The 23,492-nt window shown below is 43.6% G+C and overlaps 2 protein-coding genes across 2 annotated transcripts in view; both read right to left on the bottom strand.

Moving 5' to 3' along the window:
* The window catches only part of CASS4 (Cas scaffold protein family member 4), a gene marked incomplete at both ends in the record, with an annotated part of 43,135 nt that extends 36,802 nt beyond the window's left edge, over positions 1 to 6,333 (bottom strand). The window contains one exon of the mRNA XM_082671583.1: positions 6,298 to 6,333. Coding sequence (XP_082527709.1) covers positions 6,298 to 6,333 — 36 coding nt within the window. The remainder of the gene's footprint in view (positions 1 to 6,297) is intronic.
* A 5,799-nt stretch (positions 6,334 to 12,132) lies between these two features.
* Positions 12,133 to 23,468, bottom strand: CSTF1 (cleavage stimulation factor subunit 1). The gene is made up of 6 exons (XM_082671313.1): positions 23,164 to 23,468; positions 20,831 to 21,031; positions 18,602 to 18,879; positions 18,240 to 18,437; positions 17,094 to 17,484; positions 12,133 to 14,304 (listed from the first exon to the last, which is right to left on the bottom strand). The coding sequence occupies exons 2-6, from the start codon at positions 20,997 to 20,999 to the stop codon at positions 14,045 to 14,047; spliced, it is 1,296 nt and encodes a 431-aa protein (XP_082527439.1). The 5' UTR covers positions 21,000 to 21,031; positions 23,164 to 23,468; the 3' UTR covers positions 12,133 to 14,044.
* Positions 23,469 to 23,492: the final 24 nt, after the last annotated feature.

Genomic DNA, 23,492 nt, shown 5'->3' with positions numbered 1-23,492 from the left:
GCGCCACAACTACTGAGCCTGCGCTCTAGAGCCCACGAGCCACAACTGCTGAGCCCGCGTGCCTAGAGCCCGTGCTCCGCAACAAGAGAAGCCACCGCAGTGAGGAGCCCGCGCATCGCAACCAAGAGTAGCTCCCGCTCGCTGCAACTAGAGAAAGCCTGCGCACAGCAACGAAGACCCGACACAGCCAAAAATAAATAAAGAAAAAAAATAAATTTATAAAAAAAAGAGAGAATAAAGGTTATCGAACAGGGGAAAGAATAATAGAAGGTAATGGATTTTTAACGCTAATGACAGTTTATTAAATATTGAGAAAAGTGACTTTTGTCTTCTGTGGCATTTAGAGCAGCGTCTGGCTCAATATATTTGGGGAATGAATGAAAGAAAATGGAAATAAAGTTGGTGGAAAATAAACATCCGTTTCTTAAAAAAATAAAGCATATAGCACATGTACCTCAATAAAAGCTATTTATACCTTTATTTACTGTTCTTTCTGATCACATCTCCTGACACTCTCAAACACCAAACGTTTTATTTTTTTCAAAAGACAGAGCAAACGGTTCTTCTCCATGTGCGTTGAGAACAGCACGGTACCATCCAAAATGGAAAATGAAGCCCTGGCCCTGTCTCCTGATTCACGTCCCTGCTTCTGCTCTTTCCTATTGACTGTCTGTGTGTGCACGGCAGCCTTAAGATGTCTTACAAGACGTAAATCAGCCCATGTTATCTCCTACTTTACACAGGCCAGTGGCTTGTGTAAAGTAGCAGTTTGAATGCAGTTAGAGTGCATTCTGCAGTTAGAATGCACTTCAAAGTTCTTACAGTGTCGACGAGGCCCTATGTGAACAGACCCTGCTTACCCCTCAAATCTTGCTTCTGACACTTTCTACCCTTGTTAACTCTGCTCTGACCACTGGCGTTTTCATGGATGCTCTGCTCTGCTGAATTCATTCCTGCCCTTGCATTTGCTGTTCCCTCTGCCTGGAAAGCTTTTCTCATCATTCTGGTTTCCAGAGCGGCCCTTTCTGTGGATCACCTCTATCAGGTCACCCTGTTTTTTTTGTTTTTTTTTTTAATACTAATTTTTTAAAAAAATAAATAAATTTATTTATTTATTTATAGCAGCGTTGGGTCTTCATTGCTGCACGGGGGCTTTCTCTAGTTGTGGCGAGCGGGGCTACTCCTTGTTGTGGTGTGCGGGCTTTTCTCATTGCTGTGGATTCTCTTGTTGCAGAGCACGGGCTCTAGGCACACAGGCTTCAGTAGTTGTGGCACACGGGCTCAGTAGTTGTGGCTCTCAGGCTCTAGAGCAACAGGCTCAGTAGTTGTGGAGCATGGGCTTAGTTGCTCCACGGCATGTGGGATCTTCCCAGCCCACGGCTTGAACCCGTGTCTCCTGCGTTGGCAGGCGGATTCTTAACCACTGCGCCACTGGGAAGCCCTGTTTTCTTTGCTTTAGGGCAGTTGTCAGCACCTGAGATCATTGTGTCCATTTACTTATTTACCGACTGTCTGATCCCACGGGAATGTCGGCTCTGTGTTGATCGCCCAAACCCCCAGAGCGCAATGATTCTGTCTTGGGTGAGAGGCTAAACAGTGGACCATGAGTTGTGCTTTCAAGCTGGGTGCTGTGGTTACTTGTTTTGCTTTGGGAGGCAGGTGAAGGGATGAGGCTGCTGGTGAGGTCAGAGGGAGACCACAGGTCCTTGTGGCCGTGACTTCAATTGCACAGGCTCAGATCTAAGGCAACATCTCGCCGTGGGAGAACGAGGGGGGTAATTCTCAAGCATCTAGGTTGAGAGGCGGGTCAGGATGGGGCCAGGTAGGGGTTAGAAGAGCTGAGAGTCAGGGGTGACCTCTGTTCCCAGACATCTGGTAAGCAGGAAGTACTATTCCTGTCCTCGTGACCATGTTGCAAGGGCTCTCTATCTGCACTCCAGGTAACCTCCCATTCATTCACACACGCACACCGACCAAAGTGTTTCTTGAACACCTACTATGTGCAGGCATTGCTGTAGGCACTAAAGATGCAGCACTGAATAAGAAAGGCCAGATCTGTCCCTTATGGAGATGAATTTCCAAAGGACGAAACAAAGGCAAGACAATTTCCAATCTTGTTAAGTGAGGCTGGGACGGATGATGAGAATGATGGGATGGATGTGGAAAAGGGAGGTGGTTTAGACAGGGTGGTCCAGAGAGGCCTCTGGATGGGGAGATGCTTGAGAGGAGGACCCAGTGGTCAAGCCACAGGGAGAGAGGAGCATTCCCAGGTCGGGAACAGCAGGGGAGAAGGGGAAGGAACTGAGGTGGTGGGAGCTGGTGAGAGTGGCACGCGGCAGGGCCTGGTGGGTGATGGTGAGTTCCCTGCCGTGATCACACTTGCCCTTCTCCGACAAAGACTGAGTTGAAAGTGTCTTGCTTACCATCTGAGAGCTTTAAAGGTACAAGGAGAGCCTGAAATTGCTCCTCATTCACAAACAAAGCCTCACCGAGCGTTCTTGCCCAGAAGTACCAGAGCAGAAGAGTCCTGGCGAGCGGCAGACTCATCCAATGCCCCTGCAGCCTGTCAGGGTCTAAACTAACCCTGGGAGTGTTGGTGATTGTTTTTTTTTTTATTCTAAGTCTTTACCTAGACCCTCCTTGAGTGAATCTAGAACCATCCCACTCAGAGTTGAGATGGAAGAGGACCACAGGATGTTTGCTTTTTAACTGAAGCTGAATCTGAAATGTTGAGAACATTTCAGGATGTTTAAACGTTCTTAAAACATAAATATTATTTTGATCAGTGCTCTGGAACATCCACCCTTCAGTAACATGGTAAAGACACTTGGTTTGAAAACTCCCTTCAGAAAACCAAGTGAGCAAAACAGCCTATGGCTCTATTTATAAAAGAGAGAAAATACAGATTGTAGAGAAAATACTATGGAAACTAAGTTTTCAAATTTTAGAAGTTCTCAGAAAGTGATGGAAAACAAAATACCATGCTTATTTGACCCAGGATTCCTCTTTCAATTCCTGGCCATTCACTCCAGGGAGACAAAGATGCCTGTACACAAAGATGCTATTTTCAGCATCACCTCTAATGGTGTGGACATGCGCACGCACACACAGACACATACGCTCAGAAGTAAACCGCAACAAACGGGACCAAATCACTAAAATACATGCAGACTCTATTTTCATAAATAAGGCACTTTTGAAACAACCAAAAATCCAAAGCAAGGACTTACATATAGTAAAACCAGTTATTCACCTTGTCTTTCAGACCTAATTTTCCAGCGTTTCATGAATGGAGTTGAACATGGAGTCAATCAGCTACAGTCCAATGAGATGTTGGATTTACCGCCTTGGCAACACACAACGGTCTCTACCTTTTGCAATTACACTGTTTGAGACCAGTGTTTCCTAGCTCTAATACCACCATGTTTATTTTTTAGTTTTCTCTTCATTTTGTAAGACAGTTTCCGGAAACCTAATAAAAGTCAGACAATTACACAAAATCCACTGTGCACAAAGGTGAAATTCTACTGACGAGGAGCTCTTGGTTGTTTGTCAAGCAGCAACACTGGGGAACAGCCTGAAAGGGCAGGCACAGTTCACCTCCTGACGTACACAGGCTGACCTCGGGGCATGAAAGGAGTCTGGGTGCCCCTAAGTGAAAGTCAGGGTTGCTTTAAAGTCAGATGCACCAATGCTGAGAACCACTCACATGGTATGACTCCTTCAAGCATTGTGTTACCTTTTAATCAAAAGCACCTAAATGACAACGTAGGCATTGAAAATACTGAGGTAGGTCAGTGGTGCTAAAACAGATGGAGCTCTAATATGTACTGTTCACTGTAAAAGACAAGAAGCTCAACAGTTGTTCAGTTACTGCTCCTGTTCTTGAAAAACCTTTAAAAAAAATCATATTATCTTATATGTGCATTGGCAGTTCTGTAGGGATACCCAAGAAAGCATGAACTGAGGTTGCCTCTGGGCTAGGAATGGAAGATTTGGGTTCTCGCCCTGGTGCTGCTGTAACTGGGTAGGGGGTGCATCCGTACGAGCTGAGACATCATTCATCTAAGACTTGGGTCGGCAAACTAGGGCCTGTGGGCCAAATCCACATGACCAGTCCAAGAGTTAAGAATGATTTCATATTTTTAAAGGGTTGTAAAAACAAAAAAGAATATGCATCAGAGGGACTTCCCTGGCAGTCCAGTGGTTAGGACTTTGATCTTCCACAGCAGGGGGCCAGGTTTGATCCCTGGTCCGGGAACTAAGATCCCGAAACCCGAGGTGCAGCCAGAAATAAAAAATAAAAACAGGAATGTGCACCAGAGATCAGAGGTGGACCACAGAGCATAAAATACTAGCTGGCTCTTTATGAAAAGACTGCAGACCTCTGGCCTAAGGGTCAGCATACAGTGAGCTGGTTAAGTCTGGGTCTGCGTCAGTCTGTCTGGGTTTGGCTCCTGGCACTCCACTTACTAGCAAATGACCTTGGCAAGTCAATGAACCCTACTTTCCTCATCTGTCAAATGGGGATAAGAGTAACACGTCTACCTTATGGAGATGTCGAGAGGATGTAATGAGAAAAAGCAAGAATAGCACTCAGGACCAGGCCTGACAGATGGACAGTCAGTAAGGGTCAGCTGTTATTATCTGTATAATGTCGATAATAGAAATTCATGGGGATGCTGGGACTATCACATATATGTATATATACATATAGCATCATGGGGATGCTGGGACTATCACATATACATATGCTATATGTATATATACATGTTAATTACACACATACATGTTACAATTACACATTGTAAAGTGCTATAGAAATTGGGCAGAATAAGTGGCCCATTAAAATAAAAGGATAAATCGTTAAAAAATCTGGATATTCATAGAGAATGTCAGTTTTATGAAAGAAATAAAAAAGTAGTAGACTGATGAAGAACCTAGGGGTAAGACAGGAATAAAGACACAGACCTACCAGAGAATGGACTTGAGGATATGGGGAGGGGGAAGGGTAAGCTGGGACAAAGTGAGAGAGTGGCATGGACGTATATACACTACCAAACGTAAGGTAGGTAGCTAGTGGGAAGCAGCCGCATAGCACAGGGAGATCAGCTCGGTGCTTTGTGACCGCCTGGAGGGGTGGGATAGGGAGGGTGGGAGGGAGGGAGACGCAAGAGGGAAGAGATATGGGAACATATGTATATGTATAACTGATTCACTTTGTTATAAAGCAGAAACTAACAGACCATTGTAAAGCAATTATACTCCAATAAAGATGTAAAAAAAAAAAAAAGTAGTGGACTGTTCTAGATTAAGGATGACAGAGACGTAACAAACAAAATGTGTGATCCTGGAATGAGTCCTGGGCTGGAAAAAAAACAAGTAAACATGCAAAGAAAGAATAACAGCCAAAAAAGCTAGAAAGGATGTTTTTGGATTTTTGGAAAACGTGAACGTAGCCTGTGTCTAAATATATACAAATAGATGCATACAAATGTGACGAGGTGTCAGGAGTCGGTGAGCGTAGGTAAGGGATGTGCACAGGTGTACTGAATTTGCTTCTCTATTTTCCCAATGGTTTAAAATTTTTCAAAGCAAATAGTCGGGTACAAAATTCTAGGGTCGCAATCTACATAAGAGAGACTGTCATGGGTTATTCAGCTGTACATTCCACCAGTGACACCTGTTGTTACTATTAGAATAATAAATAACACATATTTAATCATATAAGCAAGCTCCCCATTTCATAATTGTTTCATTTTGTTTTCCTGTTCTACTTAAAATTTTAAAAAGATGTAGCAAAATAACCCTGACCTTCACTTTTCCTTGTGTCCAAGCAGTTTTCTTTTAGCAGCCATTTCAACATTCTAAACAGCAAATCCTTTTTGATTCCTGTCACAGACTTGAGCTCCACTCATGCATGTCAGTACAGAAGGTAATGTGAAAACAGCATGAGGAAGGCCCGCTGAGGACTCAGGGCTGGGGCAGAGACCCATGTCTTGCTCGGAAGTTTGTTAGAAGGTGAATGGACACAAAGGGATGGGTTGTGTTATCAACCGCGTAAACTGGGTTTTGCGAGAAAGTAATTTGCAACCATCTCTGAGTCAGACTGGTCAGGAGCTTTACGGCACATATAGTTTCTATACTTAAACTCACGTGAAACTTTCTCCTCTCAAACTTAGATGTTACTGGTATTCATCTTTGACTTCATCAGAAACTCAGCCCTGAAATCGGCCGCTGTCCTTATAACCCAAACAGGCTGCTCCGTCTGCCTCTGCACACAGCCCCGCCACTCACCTTGGGCGCCCCGTCCGTGATGCTAGCTCCTTTCATGTTGCTGGTGTGAAACGGCTCCTTTGAGCTCCACGGCTGATATCTCTGACTTCAGAGGTGGTTACGCAATGTCACTGCATGCCTCTGGCTGGTTCTCAGAAACTGAATTCTATGGAGCTGACAGCACAGGAAATTGTCAGAATGATTCTCCCAGCAGGCAAACTTTCTGGAAAGGGTGAGAAGAAAAGAGGTGAAGGAAGGGAGACCAGAAATCCAGACCACACTCACTCCTCAATGTGTGATGTCTGTAAGTATAAATTGTCACACATTTGCTACAAGAAACCGCAAAACGAAAAAAAAAAGTCTTCTGCTTTACAGGGTGAAGTTCCTACTTATGAACGCACGGCATTCTCATCCCTTGAACGTTGTGGAACAACTCCCCCTGGACAGACCAAGCATATTTCTCTGATTAGAGGCCACCAGGACAAATTTGTGATAACAGTCAGTGTTTCTTCCTTCCTGCCCCCTAAAACTTACCCTGCAACAGCCGGAGAAAACAAGTCCAGCGGGGGTGGGGGGCGTGCCCAAGGGACCTCGTCCCACATCTTTCCCGTCAGGTGCACTCTTCCGCTTCCCCCTGCTCTGACCCCCATACTCACCCCCTGGTCTTTGAGTGCTGGCTCTGCAGCAGGGTTATGCGGAGTACTTATCAATACATTATCTCTCAAATCTCACCGACCCACCCACGTGATGCCCCACTAGTTCACACAGTTCGGGACGACTTGCTAAGTCTTTCCACTTTCCTTAAGTTCAGACTAAACATCCAGAGAGGACCCACAGGAGAGCAGATTCCTTGCTAGGCATGTTCACACTTTTATTTCACATAAACAAACGGGTACCCATCCTTCCCAGCGGGGCTCAGCTTCCACCTCCAATGGGCTGTCTCTCTCATTGTTCTCCTGTGATTACAGCACTTACTGTCTTGTCTGCAGGCTATCCCACATGTAGCCCCTACAAGTCTGAGCACCAGGAAGGATTTACAGGTGGAAATAGCTGACTGACTTCTGGCTGAGACAGTCTATATTTTATTTTATTTATTTCTTTTCAAAAATATTTATTTAGCTGTGTCAGGTCTTAGTTGCAGCATGCAGGATCTTTTAGTTGCAGCATGCGAACTCTTAGTTGTGGCATGTGGGATCTAGTTCCCTGACCAGGGATTGAACCTGGGCCCCCTGCATTGGGAGTGTAGAGTCTTAGCCACCTGACCACTAGGGAAGTCCCCAGGATCTATATTTTAAATTGTTACCGGTGTTGGAAGTTAACTTGCAGTGCCAAGTAATTGACATGCTGTTGATGGGAGCAGTTAACAGGGAGGGAACGGTGATCGCACAGAACGATCACAAACTGACTTGGCAACAAGCTCAAGGTGGAGATCCATAGAGAGGAGGACAGAGATGGGAGAGTGGGGGAGTAATTTAGGGAAGGCTTCACGAGGAAGGCAAGGTACGAGAAGCTGGGGCAGAGCCGTATAGACCCTGGCCTAACAGAAGTATTTTATCCTGTTAGTCTTTACAGATGAGACAAATCATTAAAGTAGTACCACTGCAATGCATATAACAGGTGATATTTGTGAGGCAAAGGCCACTGCAAAATAGCAGGTGATTTCCATGTTGTTAAATGTGAATCCGGGTGTTTCTCTTGGGTGCACCTCTTCCCTCCTGCTTTTTCTTCTGGCTCTAGCAGCTCCTCTGTGTCGGCGGCCATGGGCCATGTAGCACCTCAGATGAGGAAGAGGCAAGCACTGTCCAGCTAAGGCTGAGGTTCATGTTTCCAGAGTGGGAATTTATTAAACCAAGATTCAATGTTTCCACATATATATTGAGACGGAAAAATGTTATGATTGCATTTTAAAAAGTCCTTATCTCTCAGAGATATATACTGCAATATTTACAGATAAAATTTGAAAATTCAAAATAATTCAAGGGGAAAGTAGATAGAGGTAGAGGTAGAACAATACTGGGCGTGAGTTGAAGATTGGGGAGTCTGAGTGATGAGTCCATGGGGATTCACTGTACTGTACTGCTGATACTGAATTTAAAAAAATAACAGCTTTATTAAGATATAATTCACATACCACAAAAGTACGATTCAGTGTTTTTTAGTATATTCAGAGTTGTGCAACCATCACCACTAATTCCAGAACGTTTTCGTCACCCCAATGAGAAAGCCCGTACCCGTCAGCTGTCATTCCTTGTTCTCCTCTACCCCCGCCCCTGGCAACCATTGTTTCTACTGTATTATTGACTTTCGTATATATTTGAAAAAAAGTAAAAAGAAAGGATGGACATACTCACTCAAGGTCACACAGTGATGAACAAAAAAAGACAACAGGGCTTCTTCCCTGGTGGCGCAGTGGTTGAGAGTCCGCCTGCCGATGCAGGGGACACGGGTTTGTGCCCCGGTCCGGGAAGATCCCACATGCCGCGGAGCGGCTGGTCCCGTGAGCCATGGCTGCTGAGTCTGCGCGTCCGGAGCCTGTGCTCCGCAATGGGAGAAGCCACAGCAGTGAGAGGCCTGCGTACCACACACACACAAAAAAAGACAACAGACAGATTTCACACCAACTCAAATTTGGACGGTCCCTATCACATTCTCAAACTCCAGACAGTAATTCTTCCCTATACTGAAGGGCTGACCTCAAAGGTCCCTATACAGATTAGAATGCTGTAATTTGCATGTCTTATTAAAAAATTGATTTCATTTATTTATTTATTTTTGGTTGTGTTGGGTCTTCGTTGCTGTGCATGGGCTTTCTCTAGTGTGACGCGCGGGCTTCTCATCGCGGTGGCTTTGTTTTGCAGCACGGGCTCTAGGCACGCGGGCTTCAGTAATCGTGGCACAGGCTTAGTAGTGTGGCGCATGGGCTTAGTTGCTCTGCGGCATGTGGGATCTTCCCAGACCAGGGATCAAACCCGTGTCCCCTGCGTTGGCAGGCGGATTCTTGACCACTGCACCACCAGGGAAGTCCCTGCAAGCCTTTTTAAGGAAAAACAATCAGAACCAAAATCCAACATACAAATGTAATAGGATTTGGCCCAGAAATTAAATACTCACCCCTACATAGATATTTAGTGTAGTATTTTGTGAACAAGGGGCTTGAGTTCTCAGACTCCTATTTGACCCTGCTAAGATTTTTCTGAATGAAAGGCTGTAGACATTTTGCTGCAATCCGTTCATATTTACATCTTAAGGCAAATGAGTCTCTTACGTGCACAAATATTGCGAGAGTTGACCATTCTAGAAAATTGGGTGGTTTTCGCAATATACTGCAGGCGGAAGTTTGAAACGGTTAGAATTCAAAAGAACCAAGTGAGAGAGCTTCTAATGAGGTAATTCCCACCCCTCCTCTCTTAACTAATGTACCACTGAGAACAGTATTTTTTTTTTTTTTGGCTGCGTGTCATGCGGGATCTTAGTTCCCCAACCAGGGATTGAACCTAGGCCCTCGGCAGTGAAAATGCAGAGTTCTGTCTTAACTACTGGACCGCCAGGGAATTCCCGAGAACAGTATTTTGAATTGATTTTCTTTTCAGAACCTAGGGAGTCAGATCACCTCCACAGCTCCCAATAAATGTGCAAGAAGGCAGGGACTTCCCTGGTGGTCCAGTGGCTAAGACGCCATGCTCCCAATGCAGGGGGCCCGGGTTTGATACCTGGTCAGGGAACTGGATCCCATGTGCCGCAACTAAAGATCCCGCTTGCCTCAACTAAGACCCGGCACTGCCAAATAAATAAATTAAAAATAAATAAATAAATGTGCAAGAAGGCAGATGGCTTTTGCGTACTGCTCTTTATATATGCTTTCATGCTGTTTTCGTGTGGACTTTCAGCCATTCAGCTCCATGAGTGGTAGTTCAATACCTGACTTTTTTCTTAAAGTCCAGCCAAACACCACTCAGAATGTCCAAAGCCTTAAAGGCCTGGCAGGACATTTCAGACTCTGCTGCTTTAAAATCACCTTATTATCTGGCAGATTTTAACCTCATGAATGTAGCTCAAAACAGCTCCTTTGGTCAAAGTAGGATTTCATAAATTGCCAAGAAATTCGTCTAAATACCCTAGTATAGGGATAATACAGGGAGGACTGGCATCCTACAGCTACTGTAATTATTAGTGAGAGCTCAGCTTAAGAGCCTGAATTTTGATCCCAAGGTTGAGAGGGAAAAAGAATGAGAGCAAGACTTGAAGAAAAGGATGCAAAGGAAACACTGCAGGTGGAGAGGGGGTGTAAAGCTGGAGGAAAAGGCTGAATGCAGACAGGGAGATCAAGAAAAACCAGGGCAGAAAATGACACCACAGGCCAGTAGTCATTGCGGGTGAGCAGCCAGGAAGAGAAGAGTAAATTGGCCAGAAAATGACTGCGAAAGAGGCTTCATAGATGAAAACACTCACTAAGGGAGTAGCAAGGCAAAGGCAAAGGCAAAGGCTCCAGAAAAAGGGCAAAAACATGAGGTACGAAAGCTATGGACGTGCTGAATGTTTTATAGTTTTTGTTGTTCAAACCCACTTGGTTACTTTTGACGTCTCTTGATCCTTGGCCCCATTTTAGTTATTGTTTTAGTTCTTCAAACATGTTCTACATATATATTGTGCATCTGCTAATTCCACTAAGTCTGACTCGTTTCTGATTCTCATCACAGTGGCTGCTTCCTATGTTCACTTGTGAACACGTGACTCCTAGCGCTCTCTGGGAGAAGGAATAATTGAGGCCTGGTGTTAAGATGTGCTCATCCATGGAGAACTGGTGCTGGCCTGTCTGGCACTCATGGCCACTACCAGCTGGAGTTGCTTGGAATTCTCAGCTTGCTTTTCTCCAAACCGCATAGGTAGTGTGGATTGGTTCACCCTTGTTTGTGGATGAGATTCTCGAAGACCCTCCCCTGTGCCAACGCCCCAGACCCTTCCCTGCAAACCTGAACCAGCAGTGTGGGGCCGGATTCCTCTTTCTCTGAGGTGGGGATTTTGTCCAGTTCGCCCTTTTGCTGAGGGGGCCACTTTTGGGTTCTGGGTTTTTTTTATGGGTCTTGATCAAAGTTCCTAACCTCGTGAAGACTCAGAGCCCAGAAATCTTTAGGCTGCAAGGGACTGACAAATGTCCTTCGTGCAACCGGCAGCTCTGTCACTGTTAATCCTCTGGATGTGTGCTTTGTGTGGGGTCTGCCTCAGAAACCCCCTCACTTTCTTGCTAGCTCAGCTATCTACTTAGTGATTAAAAACAAATTCTATCCAGGTTCGTACTGAAAGGGTTCTGTCTGGCCTGCTGTTTTTTTCAGCAGAAGAAGTGTCCCCCAAGAAGTAAATGTTTTTCCCCTCTCCCAATTGTTTATATCATGTGTTTTAAAAAAAGGAGGTTCAGTGATTGAAGTGCATGTTGGGGATGATTTTGATAAAGTTCTTCAATCACAGAAAAGGAAGCTATCGCCTGGAAATGACTTGCCTCAACAGAGCTGAGACTTAGATGCCCCCAACATCTCCTTTCCTAAGAGAAACCAAAGCTTAAGGCGAAAGCCAGATTTCTCTGAACCATCTAAAGAAACAGATTATACTAAAAATTGTACATTCATAGAAGAGCAAAGATACACAGCTAAAGGTGATTAAGCTACGAAAATCTGCCTTCTAGAACAAAGCACTGAAGAAACAGTGTGAAAAGTGTCAGTCCAAAGTCACAACTGCTGTTCAAGAGCTTACGTTCAAATACAGAAACATTCAAGGCAAGCTCCAAAAAAAAAAAAAAAAAAACCCCACAAACACTAGCTTTAAATTATCATTATATACAAAAAGTTTATTTTAGAAATCAGATGTCTTTAAAAAATAACATAGAAGTTATAAGTTCTTAACTGCATATTACTCACCATCTGAATGTCAGGGTGTTATGTGGTAAAATTAAGTGGTACAATAATTAACGATGTGATGAAACCAAGTCCATGTAATATACCTGGCATTTACACCAGTTTCAAACATTAATGTGATTTTTAAAAGCAAAAAAATTTAAAAAGAAATCTATTTTGGAAACACACAAAAGCATCTTGATCTTGTAAACAGAAGTCCTGAAACTACAGATCTATTGCTGAGACTATTCCAAAAGCTGGAAAAAGTAGGCAGTATCATTTAAATACATGAACAGTTAAAAAGGTCCAATGGAAATTGTATCAGGAGTACAGTGTGGTCATCCCAGTGCATGTGCCAGAGAGAATAAGCAGAAAGGTTGAACCTCTGCTTTACAGTTTCATAGGCTGAAAGATGGAAAACGTGGGTAGTTTTGGTTGGTAATTTTGGGGTAGAACTGGTTATCCTTGTTTCTATCCAATAGGTTTCTTTTGGTCGTACAAGAAAAGCACCCACAGATGGCCAAGCTCAAATACCGCAGAATGAGGACACAAAATAAATTTAAACTCACTACGGACCAAAAAATATAGCTCTTTGGAAATCTTAACTAAAACCTGTGACTTACCATATTAAGAATGCTGAAAATGGTTTTATAGACCAAAGAGTTAAAATGATCCTTAAGGATGATGTCTAAAGCAGACTTTTTATACAATAAACTTCAGAAGACTATAAAATTCCTGTAACATAAAACAACTAACATATTTAGTATCTTTATCAAATGATCCCAGACTGTATTTCTAGGTACTCCTACCCAGACCATGAGGTATTTGTATTGGGAGATAATGATAAACCAAAGTTTCTCTCTGTAAGGGGAGCTCAGGGCTCTCTGACCTAGCTAGAGTTGAATCCAGAGAACCACTGTCAAGTTTCAAGAACCAGAAAACCTGTATTAGTTCGTTAATTGCAAAAAATCTTCTGAGAATGCAGCTGCTGGGTCTATCCACGATGAGTAGTTACGGCTCATGCTGAAGGGAACTGAAAAGTAAGATTTAAAATTACATAAGAACAAAGTCAATTGACAGTAATCATTCCTGAAGATGAGCAACACCTGAGAGCAATAGCGGGCTCACCTAGTTTTGATTACACTGGATGTATTTTCAATGTTTCCTATCAAATGGCAATAATCTCATCAGAAACACATTTACTGAAGACAAGCATTTTAGGCTGTGAAAGGATAATGTGGGACGTGTGATGGGAGACAGACCTCCTATAAATCTTCAGGAAAAGCTGGTCATTAGTTTCACTGCAGTGAAAAATGTGTTACCAGTAACGTCGCAGATCTGAACTTTATTATCAGAGTGATGTCACTTTAGGATAGAATTGATACTATCGATGTTCTAAAATGGTTTTAACGTGGCATAAAACTCTTGATTCTCAGAGCCATATGCCCCCGTATCTGCCAAAATGTATTCTGAAAGGAAAGGTACAAAGGGGATGTAAAACAGGCACAAGAGTTGACAAAATATCCAAATGAACGTTCCTCACGACAGATCCACTTGGGATCTAGAAAGCACTTGAACACTCCATCCTTCTTCAAATGATCAAGGGAAATAGCAAGTCCTGTATTTACAAAACTGATGAAAATCACACTGTAATAATCAGTGACTGCAGAACAACCGCACAGATCTGTGTTTCCAACATTTTCCACCATGATTCTCCATCAAGGTAAAAAAAGATTCTTTCATACAAATCCCAGAAGGACGCAGAGGTGGCGGCACAACTGCCAAAGATGGTACAATGACTTACTACTGAAGCTGATGGCGGGACACAAGGGGAAGGAGGGGCGGAGTCCTCGAGGAAAGAACCCTATTTAACGCCGGCGGCTCTAGTCCGTGGTTGACCTCCGGTACCAAAAGCGCGCCCTGAAGTCGTCGCTACAGGTCATGAAGCCGGGGTTGGTGGGCGAGTGCACGATACAGCGCACGATGTTGTTGTGGCCCAGCGAGAGCAGGTTCCGGCGCTCGGCCGTCCTCGAGTCCCAGCAGCAGAGGCTGATGGTCCTCTCGTCAGGCAGCAGCACGTAGTCCTCCGTGTGGTTGAAAACGGCCTGCGTCCGGTGCACCTGCCGTCCGCTCAAGCCAGCACCTGCGCAGAGACCGAGAGGTTAAGGCCTGGGCACCAGGGCTAGCTTTCCAGTTCACATCTTAGAGCCCAGACTGTTCTACTTTTGTTATTAGCTCTGTTGACGTAAAAACTGCATTTTACAGTTGTTGAAGTAATACACATTTATTGTGCAATTTTGGTAACTCTAAAAAATGTATGAAGAAGAAAATCACCTTTGGGCCCACCACCTAATGCGACTCTATTAATGTTCTGATGGATTTTTAGGCATAAAAACACCTTAAAAAAATACAAAAGTGGTGCCACATTATCTAACTTCATGTTGGATACGTTGTGTTTTTACTGGCTGCAAAGTATCCCATTGTTTGGAAGCACCATTAGGTAATGATTCTTTTCCTGCTAGGCAGTTAGTTTGTATCCAACTGTAATACTGTGACAAACATTCTTTGTATAGAACACATTATTTCTTTAGGACTAAATTCCTAGGACTAGAATCACTGGGATGGATGAACAGCCACTCTCCAAGAGGAAACTCTATGCTTTTTGTTTTTCACCATGAATTAAAAAAAGCATATTTTATGTTTCAAGTATTATATGAACTATTAAAAAAAATCTGCCTGATAATTTTACACAGTCAACATTTTGGTGAATATCTTTTCCAATCTGTGTGCGTTTGTAATTTATATAAATCAGGGCATACGGCATACAGTTTTTATTCAACAGTTTGTGGTGGAGACCTACAAAGAGGGAATATAGCTTAACGGATAAAAATACACACTTTGGTGCTGGATCTGGACTCAGTACTTATTAGCGATGTGACTTCGAATGAATAACATCCCTGGGCCTTAACTGTCTCCTCTGCTCTGCAGGGATAATTACAGCACCTGCCCACAAGATGTTGCAGGGATTAAAATGAGGTGTAATGCCCATTCAGCTTTGCAGTATAAGTGTTCAACAAGCATTACTATGAGTATTTATTTTTAAAGGCTGCATGCCGTGAAAGGCTATGTAACAATTTTCTCAATGCTTCTTCTGGACATTTATATTCTATCTAACTTTCCACTACTCCAGATAATGCTGGGATGAAAACCTTTTTATGTGTGCATGTGCATGCCTCCCAAAAATCTTTTTAGGTTAAATTTCTAACAGTGGATATAGCAAGTCAAAAATATATATATTTATAATTTTGATAATATGACACCAAGCTGCCCTTCAGAAGTATTTTACCAATCATATTCCTAACAATATGTGATTTCCTGAAACGTTTATCAATACTATATAATACCAATCTTTTAAATTCCTGAAATCTGATGAGCAAAAAGATACTTCCATATTCATTTCTTAGGTTTATAGTGAAGTTGGTCATCTTTTCTTGGGTTTACTGAGCAGCGTATGACCTATGCTTATTACCTATGCTATATATTTTTTTCCCTAGCCAGCATTTAATTTTGTTTATAGCGTTTTAAATTAACTTTTTTTTTTTTTGCGGTACGCGGGCCTCTCCCTGTTGTGGCCTCTCCCGTTGCAGAGCACAGGCTCCGGACGCGCAGGCTCAGCGGCCATGGCTCACGGGCCCAGCCCCTCCGCGGCATGTGGGATCCTCCCGGACCGGGGCACGACCCCGTGTCCCCTGCATCGGCAGGCGGACTCTCAACCACTGCGCCACCAGGGAAGCCCTAAATTAACTTTTAACATCAAAATTTCTAATGTTTACTTGATAGTTTTTCCTTTTCCTTCATTATTTCAAGAGCCCTCTGAATTCTAACTAAAGATTAAAACTGGAAAAGCAGATCCAATAGTGCTAACATGAAGGGGTCTTAAACTGTGAATTAGAAAAAGAGGGAATTTGCGTATAAATTCATTATAATCTCATTTTAAAATTAAATCCCAATTCTCCAGAAAAACAAACCAATCAGCCACATATAACCATAAAACATCCCAAACATTCGTAAAACAAAAATGACTCTTCCCAAGACTTGCTAGCTATACCATCTACATCAGAAGCCAGATGGCAGGAAGCAAACTCTGGTTACAATAAGGTAAATCTATGGTAGGTTATGCTGCACCCTAGTGGTTCAGATGTCACCAACTCTTCAATTTTCTTCACTTATTAACATCCCAGCAGTCCCTTACAACAGTGTTGTTTTCTTGTGAGTTTTAAAGTTGTGGTCATGGAAATTTCAGTGTATGACACAAACATCTCACAACAGAGGAAACTAGCTGAAGTTTTCTACCAAACAGCCTTTGCTGCTACAAGGAACAGGAAAATGAAAGACAATATTTTAATACTTACTATCAAATAATTAGACAAACACTGACTACTAGTGATAGGATAAATTTAAACAGATCTCATAAAAAGAGCTCACAGGCACAACTGTTACAATTAGAGACCAACATAAATTAGACAATCAGACTGACCATTTTGTGTTTCTGTCTGAAGGGCCCACTTTATATCTAGGTTCGGAACACTTGGGGTCTCTTTTGGGGGCTCCTTCTCCTCTCTCAGGCATGAGCCAAGATCTTTCCTCTCACTTACTGAGTCTCTTCTCTGGACTGCTTTCATGTTTTTGCGGGAAGTGGGCAGGCCATGGGTCTACAAACAGACCACCTAATTCTCAAGTGTTACTTGCATGGAATCAGATCTAATTTTAGCTGTTAACATTTGAGAAGGGCAAAGAAACTGTGGTTCTATTTCCAGCTCTGCCTCTTGTTTGATCCACATAGACTTATTGTGTGGATCTAGTTCGAGGATCTAAGAGTTCTGGAAACTAAAATGCCTCAGAAATGTGAAGTAATATCAACTTCTCACATACCTGTGTATCTCACCAGGGTTCGTCCTGTTGATATTTCCCAAAGTTTAGCTACAGAGTCTTTTCCACTTGACAGAATGTATTTTGAATTTTTGGAAAAAATGGCAGAACAAACTTCAGCACCGTCGTGTGCTTTCTCAAAAGTGGTGATGCATCGATTTGAAACACCATCCCACAATTTGATGCAGCCGTCCTTGCTGCCAGTCACATACATATTGGCACTAGGATTGTAATTAACGGAACATATGGCATCAGTGTGTTGATCTTGAGGATTGCAAGAGACAAAGCACTGAAATGTGTTGATATCGTAAAGCCGAAGAGTAGGATGCTGAGTTCCAACAAGTATAAAGTCTCCAGAAGGATGAAAAGAGATGGAGCGTAACATTTCAGCCTCCTGTTGGGAAAGAGACCAAGTGGTGAACAATTAAACCCACAGGAAATGGGGAAAATATTTGGCTGATGCAAAGAACCCATAAAACAATGACTAGATATTACACAGGTAAGAGAAGAACAAAGAACTTTCTGGAATACACAAAAGGACCATCTGAACAAAGATTTCCGAAACTATCTACTGGTGAGATCATTCCGAAGATCACTGGTGAGCTTCATCATTTGCACATAAACAATGGGTGAACTCAGAAGGGAATACTATCAATCTATGACACATTCACATACGATTAATGAATAAAAATAAACTATAAGAAGAGTTTCTTTAATTTGTCCCAGGGCTCCAAATATTGAAGTGGAAGCCACTACAAAAACATTAGCATTTCTGAACCGCATATTCAAAACAGAGCACCAAATGTCGCTTTTCCAGCAAACACCTGAGAATTTCAACTGAATAATTTTTTAATTCCCCTAAGTTAGAGAAGTTCGTTGTGTTTTGTCTTTAAACAGGAATCTGCAACCTTTAAAATGTGATGTGCATTCTGAACTGTATCTGTGACCGGCAGCCATCCTCACTGGCCAGAGGTGGGCGCGTGACAGCATGAGAGCCGTGCCATTTGCAGTGGGCGCTGCGTCCTTGCTGCCATCCTCTCTATTCACAGGATGACCACTGAGACGACTTTTAACAAGAGAAGAGCCACACAACAGCTCATTGTATTTAGGGAAAAAAATGCATACAGCTCCTTTCCAAACATTCCTAACCTGAATGTATTTGAAGGCTCTTTTTGCAGATGGTTTGGAATAATCAAATAATTTAAGAGTATAGTCCCTTGAACCAGAGGCAAGGATCTGTTCTGTTGGGTGGAAAGCGAGACACGTGACTTCATCCACGTGGTCGTAAAGAGTTCGAATCACTGGGTGGTTTTCCATGTTCTGCTGTGCAGTCTCATTCATCATGACCTAGGCCAGCAAGAAGAGAAGAGAATCTTGAAGTGTAAAATCTGTCTGGCTCAAAGTATACATTCTACAGCTATGCTAAGTTAAAACTGGTTTAAACTATGCTCTCATTCTCCCAAGAATGAACAACAAAAGGCAAATGGTAAGTATATTACCAGGATTTTTACCTCTATTGGCATGGCACTTTTGGCCAACATTCTTTCTGTGTCAAGTATTTTTATGGAAGCGTCAGCAGATCCAGTAGCTATTAACTGCCCATCTCTACTATAGGTAGCTACACGACATGGTCCTTTATGGGATGTGACATAGCATGTTTCATACTCTGAAGCCTCTGGGGACATAGTCTGGACATCTGCATCAAACTCCAGGTCAATTCCTGTGCCAGGGGCAACTGTATCTGACCGACCAATTGCATACTGAACTGCAGTATCATCGTTTTCCATTCCTGAAAGGAATAAAAATTAAGGGCATGAAGAAACGTTATTTTAAAAAGACAGGACAAAGTTCTGGATCCAAACTGGGAAAGATGTTTGCTGATGTCAACTTACTCTTTCTTGGAGCTGCATGGTACTTAATACTGTACAAAGTTATGTATTGTGACCTGGGTGCACAAACAGTGACAACGCTGTAAGGCAACAGGCGTTGTGGCAGGTTAGGTTCCAACAGGTAAAGTCACCTCCCCAGATACTTGCCTCCAAAAGTTTCTACTTTAACCACAACTACAGAAACTGAAAAAGAGCAGTTCTGTAATTAAATTGTCCATTTTTCCCGATTTCGAATTTTAATATTTTTAGTGTTGAGATCTGTTAGTAGCAGCTCTGAAGCTCACTAAGTCAGATATATTGTTAGTAATAACATTAGTGAAACATCTTTGAAAGAATGTTGAGGTTTAAACAAACTGAAGTTTAACAAGAAAATCCATTTTTTTTTTGTTTTGTTTTTGCGGTACGCAGGCCTCCCACTGTTGTGGCCTCTCCCGTTGCGGAGCACAGGCTCCGGACGCACAGGCTCAGCGGCCATGGCTCACGGGCCCAGCCGCTCCGCGGCATGTGGGATCCTCCCGGACCGGGGCACGAACCCGTGTCCCCTGCATCGGCAGGTAGACTCGCAACCACTGCGCCACCAGGGAAGCCCAGAAAATCCATTTTAAATTGAAAAATAACTTGACATATCATATAAACAATTTTTATTAGTATAGGAAAAATCAGAAATGCAGATGAACAAAAAACAAACATAACCTTGTATTATATCACCCAGAGATAATTACTGTTAACATGGCGGTATGAATTCTTCTGGACCTTTCTCCACGCACAGTTGTTTCATTTCTTAAAACACAAATAAAATCACAATATGTAACGTGGTGTGACATACTCGGTCATTTACCCATATGGAATAAACACCTGGCCAGTGTAATAAACGTTCACCCACATCATGTTGTTGGATCCAACTTTATGAATATGAGAACATGTACAACCAATTCCATATTGTTGGGCATTTCAGTGGAATTCATTTTATTTCCTCAGGCCAATTCGAACAGTTTACACTGCCAAGTCAAAGAGTATAAATATGTTTGGCAATTTTGTATTTTACTGAGTGCTTTCTATGACACAGGCAAGCACCTGGACACACTGTTGAACAAGACAAGGTTCAATATCTTTATTAAACTTGCAGTCTGGGACTTTCCCAGGGGTCCAGTCATAAAGAATCCGCCTTCCAATGCAGGGGATGAGGGTTCTATCCCTGGTTGGAGAACTAAGATCCCACATGCCGCGGGGCAACTAAGCCCGGGCACCAGAACTACTGAGCTCATAAGCCGCAAAGAGACAGCCCACGTGCTGCAAACTACAGAGCCCTCACGCCACAACTAGAGAGAGAAAACCCGCATGCCACAACTAGAGAGAAGCCTGCACATCACAACAAAGAGCCTGCGTGCCACAACTAAGACCTGACGCAGCCAAAAAAATAAAACCCAAACCCAAAGCAAAACAACTCGCAGTCTTCTGGCAGGTGGTATGGATTGTGTGGGAAACTCAAAACAATATAGAAAATTTCAGACAGTGATTCTGTTACAAAGGAAATGGGATTGCTGTTTTAGAGCACTTGCGGAGGTACGGGGAAGATGTTCGGGTTATTTTAGAAGAAATGAGGAGGACTCTGAGACGACATCTGAGCTGAGACTTGAAGTCAATAATACAGCGGCAGAAAGCTCCAGATAATTCACATAAAGACCCTGAGGCCAGAACCTGCTCAAAACCTTCACACTCTGGACTTCGCTTTCTCCTTCATTACCCAGCACTGTGCTCGACACATACTAGGCACTAAAAGTAAAGGGCAGCAATCCTGACAAACATCTGAACGCTTGTCACGGGCTCACTGAACGTGCGCTCTCAAGTCACCTAGTTTGATGAGGTGCAGGAGCTGCTCCGAGGGCGCACACACAGACTGAGGCTTGATTTCATTGATGAGGCCATTAGCAATGCTGATGTAGCCATCATAGAGCAGCTGGCTAATGATCAGCTTGTAGAGCTGCTGGCGATCCTTCAAGCCCACTTTGGTTCTGTACATCTTGGAGGAGAGGAAGGTAATTTCCCTGCCAGCTGGAAGAGAGAAAAAAGGAGATGATGAGGGGCAGAGGCACTAGCAAACCACAGAAGCAACACAGGAATCTGGTCAGCCTTTCCAGGGCTTAAATCCCAGCTCTATCAGCATTATCTTTGGTCAGCAACTACGTTTCTCTGAGATCAGGGTCCTCAGCTGTTAAATAAGTCAGTGAAGGCTAAACAAGATGATACATGTAGAGCATTGAGCACAGCAGCACACAGAAATGGTTCAAATCACGTTAGCCAATATTTACAGTAGAACCTCTCTTCATGAACATTTTTTCTCTGCTAAATTACCCACCTGCAATTTTTATTCTTTACTGCTATCCCAGAATCTTCCACTTCTTCTGTTAATGAAACCCTGGCTAATGTTTGCAATAGGTACAACAGCTGCTACTGTTGGACGTCTAGACACTACTGTTTCCACCAGCTAAGCTGTTATGTTTACTAATGTCAGTTATGGTCATTCTTAAAACATGTTTCAAGGCAACCGAGCTTGTTACATTACATAATTTAATTACAGAATACTTTGGAAAGCATTGCTGAATAAAATATTGGCAAATAGGATACAGCCAAAATAACTATAAAAAATGGAAAAACTGGAAGGACTGTGCGTTTAGATTGATTTACAAGTGTTTAAGTTCTCTCTCCGGCTCAGAAAGCAAAAGAGAAAATTACAGATGGTTTCCAGTTTATGCAAAAAAAAAAAAAAAAAAAGAACTCCAATTGGTTGACATGATTAGATAATCTGATTATAAAAATCAATGTCTGTACACGTGTAGATCTGTACAGGTATCGGAAAGCTGCAGGAGCTGGGGAACAGCGATAAAGAATAAAAGTCACAGGCAGACAGGTAGCTGTGGCACAGAAGAAAATTGGAAGGCAGAGCACAGGAGAGAGAGAAGAATATAAGAAAGAAGGGCGGGGAGTGGGCAGTTAACACCACTTCACAGGGGTGATTCTGAAAGTGGGAGGTGCTGTAGGAAAGGGGCGGGAACAGTGTTTTTAACTACCCAAGGCCCTCTGGAGAATTACTGAGGCTACTGATGATAAGAATAGCCAATGTGTTTACCATGTTTCATCTCAATCCTCAACAACATTCTATAAAGGAGGTCCAGTAATCTTGTTTACAGGTGAGGAGGGGAAATAACTTGCCCAAGGTCTCAGAATTAGTGCCTGGAGGAACCAGCATTAGAACGCAGGCGGTTTGACTCCAGAGATGGTGTTCTAATTGCTGCGTGTACTGCTCCTTAAAAACTTAATGATAAACTAGATAAAATTCATTAGACATTCCGCATATAACACACATGGTGTAAGCAACTAATATGCATTACCTCATTCAATCTTCAGCTTATGCCATTTTAGAGGTGGGCAACCGGAGGCACAGGAAGGTTAACTCACCCAGGATCCAACAGCCTGTAAATGGCGGAGCCTGGATCCTAACCCAGAGCCTGAGCTCTTACTGTGCTCTACTGATGGGTATTAAGCAAATATATATAAATCCATGCCTGTGTAGACAATATTAGGACACAACAGAGATGATGAAACCGGCTCAAAGAGGTTAGGAAATACTGCAAGTAAAACGTGGCTGCGTAACTCGTCCAAGGTTAAAGTGGCCACCAGGATTACCCACCCCAGAGCCCAGAGCTTAACCACTATTCCATCCTTCACTCGTGCCAGGCGCATCATAGGGCTACCAAGAGATTAAAATAGGAAAAGAGAGGACGAGCCCTGCTTCTCAAGTCCCCATAGAACGTCCGTTCGCTGGGCTAGAAAGCGCCTAATTACCGCCCCCAATTTGCAGGTGAAGGGTCTGCGGCCCGAAGACAGGAAGTAACCAGTCCAGGACTGGTTGTACCCGTAGTTGGAAGGAAGACCAGGGAGAGAACACAAACGCCCCCTCACCGTACGCTCCGCTATGACCCCGAGCTAGAGGCTAGCGAAGAACAGAGGGTGAAAGAGAGGCCTCTGAGGAAGAGGAGCGAGTGCGGGCCCAGCCTGGCAACTCAGGGCGCATGCCACCCCGCTCACTATTGACTCTTCCTGCCTCGCCCGCGTCTTTCCTGTGGTGCCCCAAAGGCGCTAGCCGACCGCACCCGCCATTCCACGCACCCCGGGCTCCCCCATACCGGAACGTCCTGCTCTCTCGGTCTCCCGCGCTCTCTCCTAGAAAAATGGAGACGCGAATCCTGCCCAATCGATCGCTCCGGGCGCACCTTCACTGCGCACGCACAAAGGGCATCGCTCCGAGCGCTGCGCTATCGATTGACCCCACTCGCTCCTGCCCTTCTCGCCATCTTACGGGCGCGTTCTAGAGATTCGTTCACCTCCTCCGACTTTATCTCCGACGCGGCAATCCTGACGCCAAGGGACTGCTGCCTCACGGACAAATGTCAGACCCGGAGAGCACCGCGGGCGCTAGAACGGCCGCAGATGTGGCGGGCCTTTGCCTCCATCA

This window comes from Grampus griseus (genome assembly GCF_964374135.1).
Source record: "Grampus griseus genome assembly, chromosome: 14".
In the NCBI taxonomy this organism is placed as follows: domain Eukaryota; kingdom Metazoa; phylum Chordata; class Mammalia; order Artiodactyla; family Delphinidae; genus Grampus; species Grampus griseus.
This window is presented reverse-complemented; position numbering and strand designations above follow the sequence as displayed.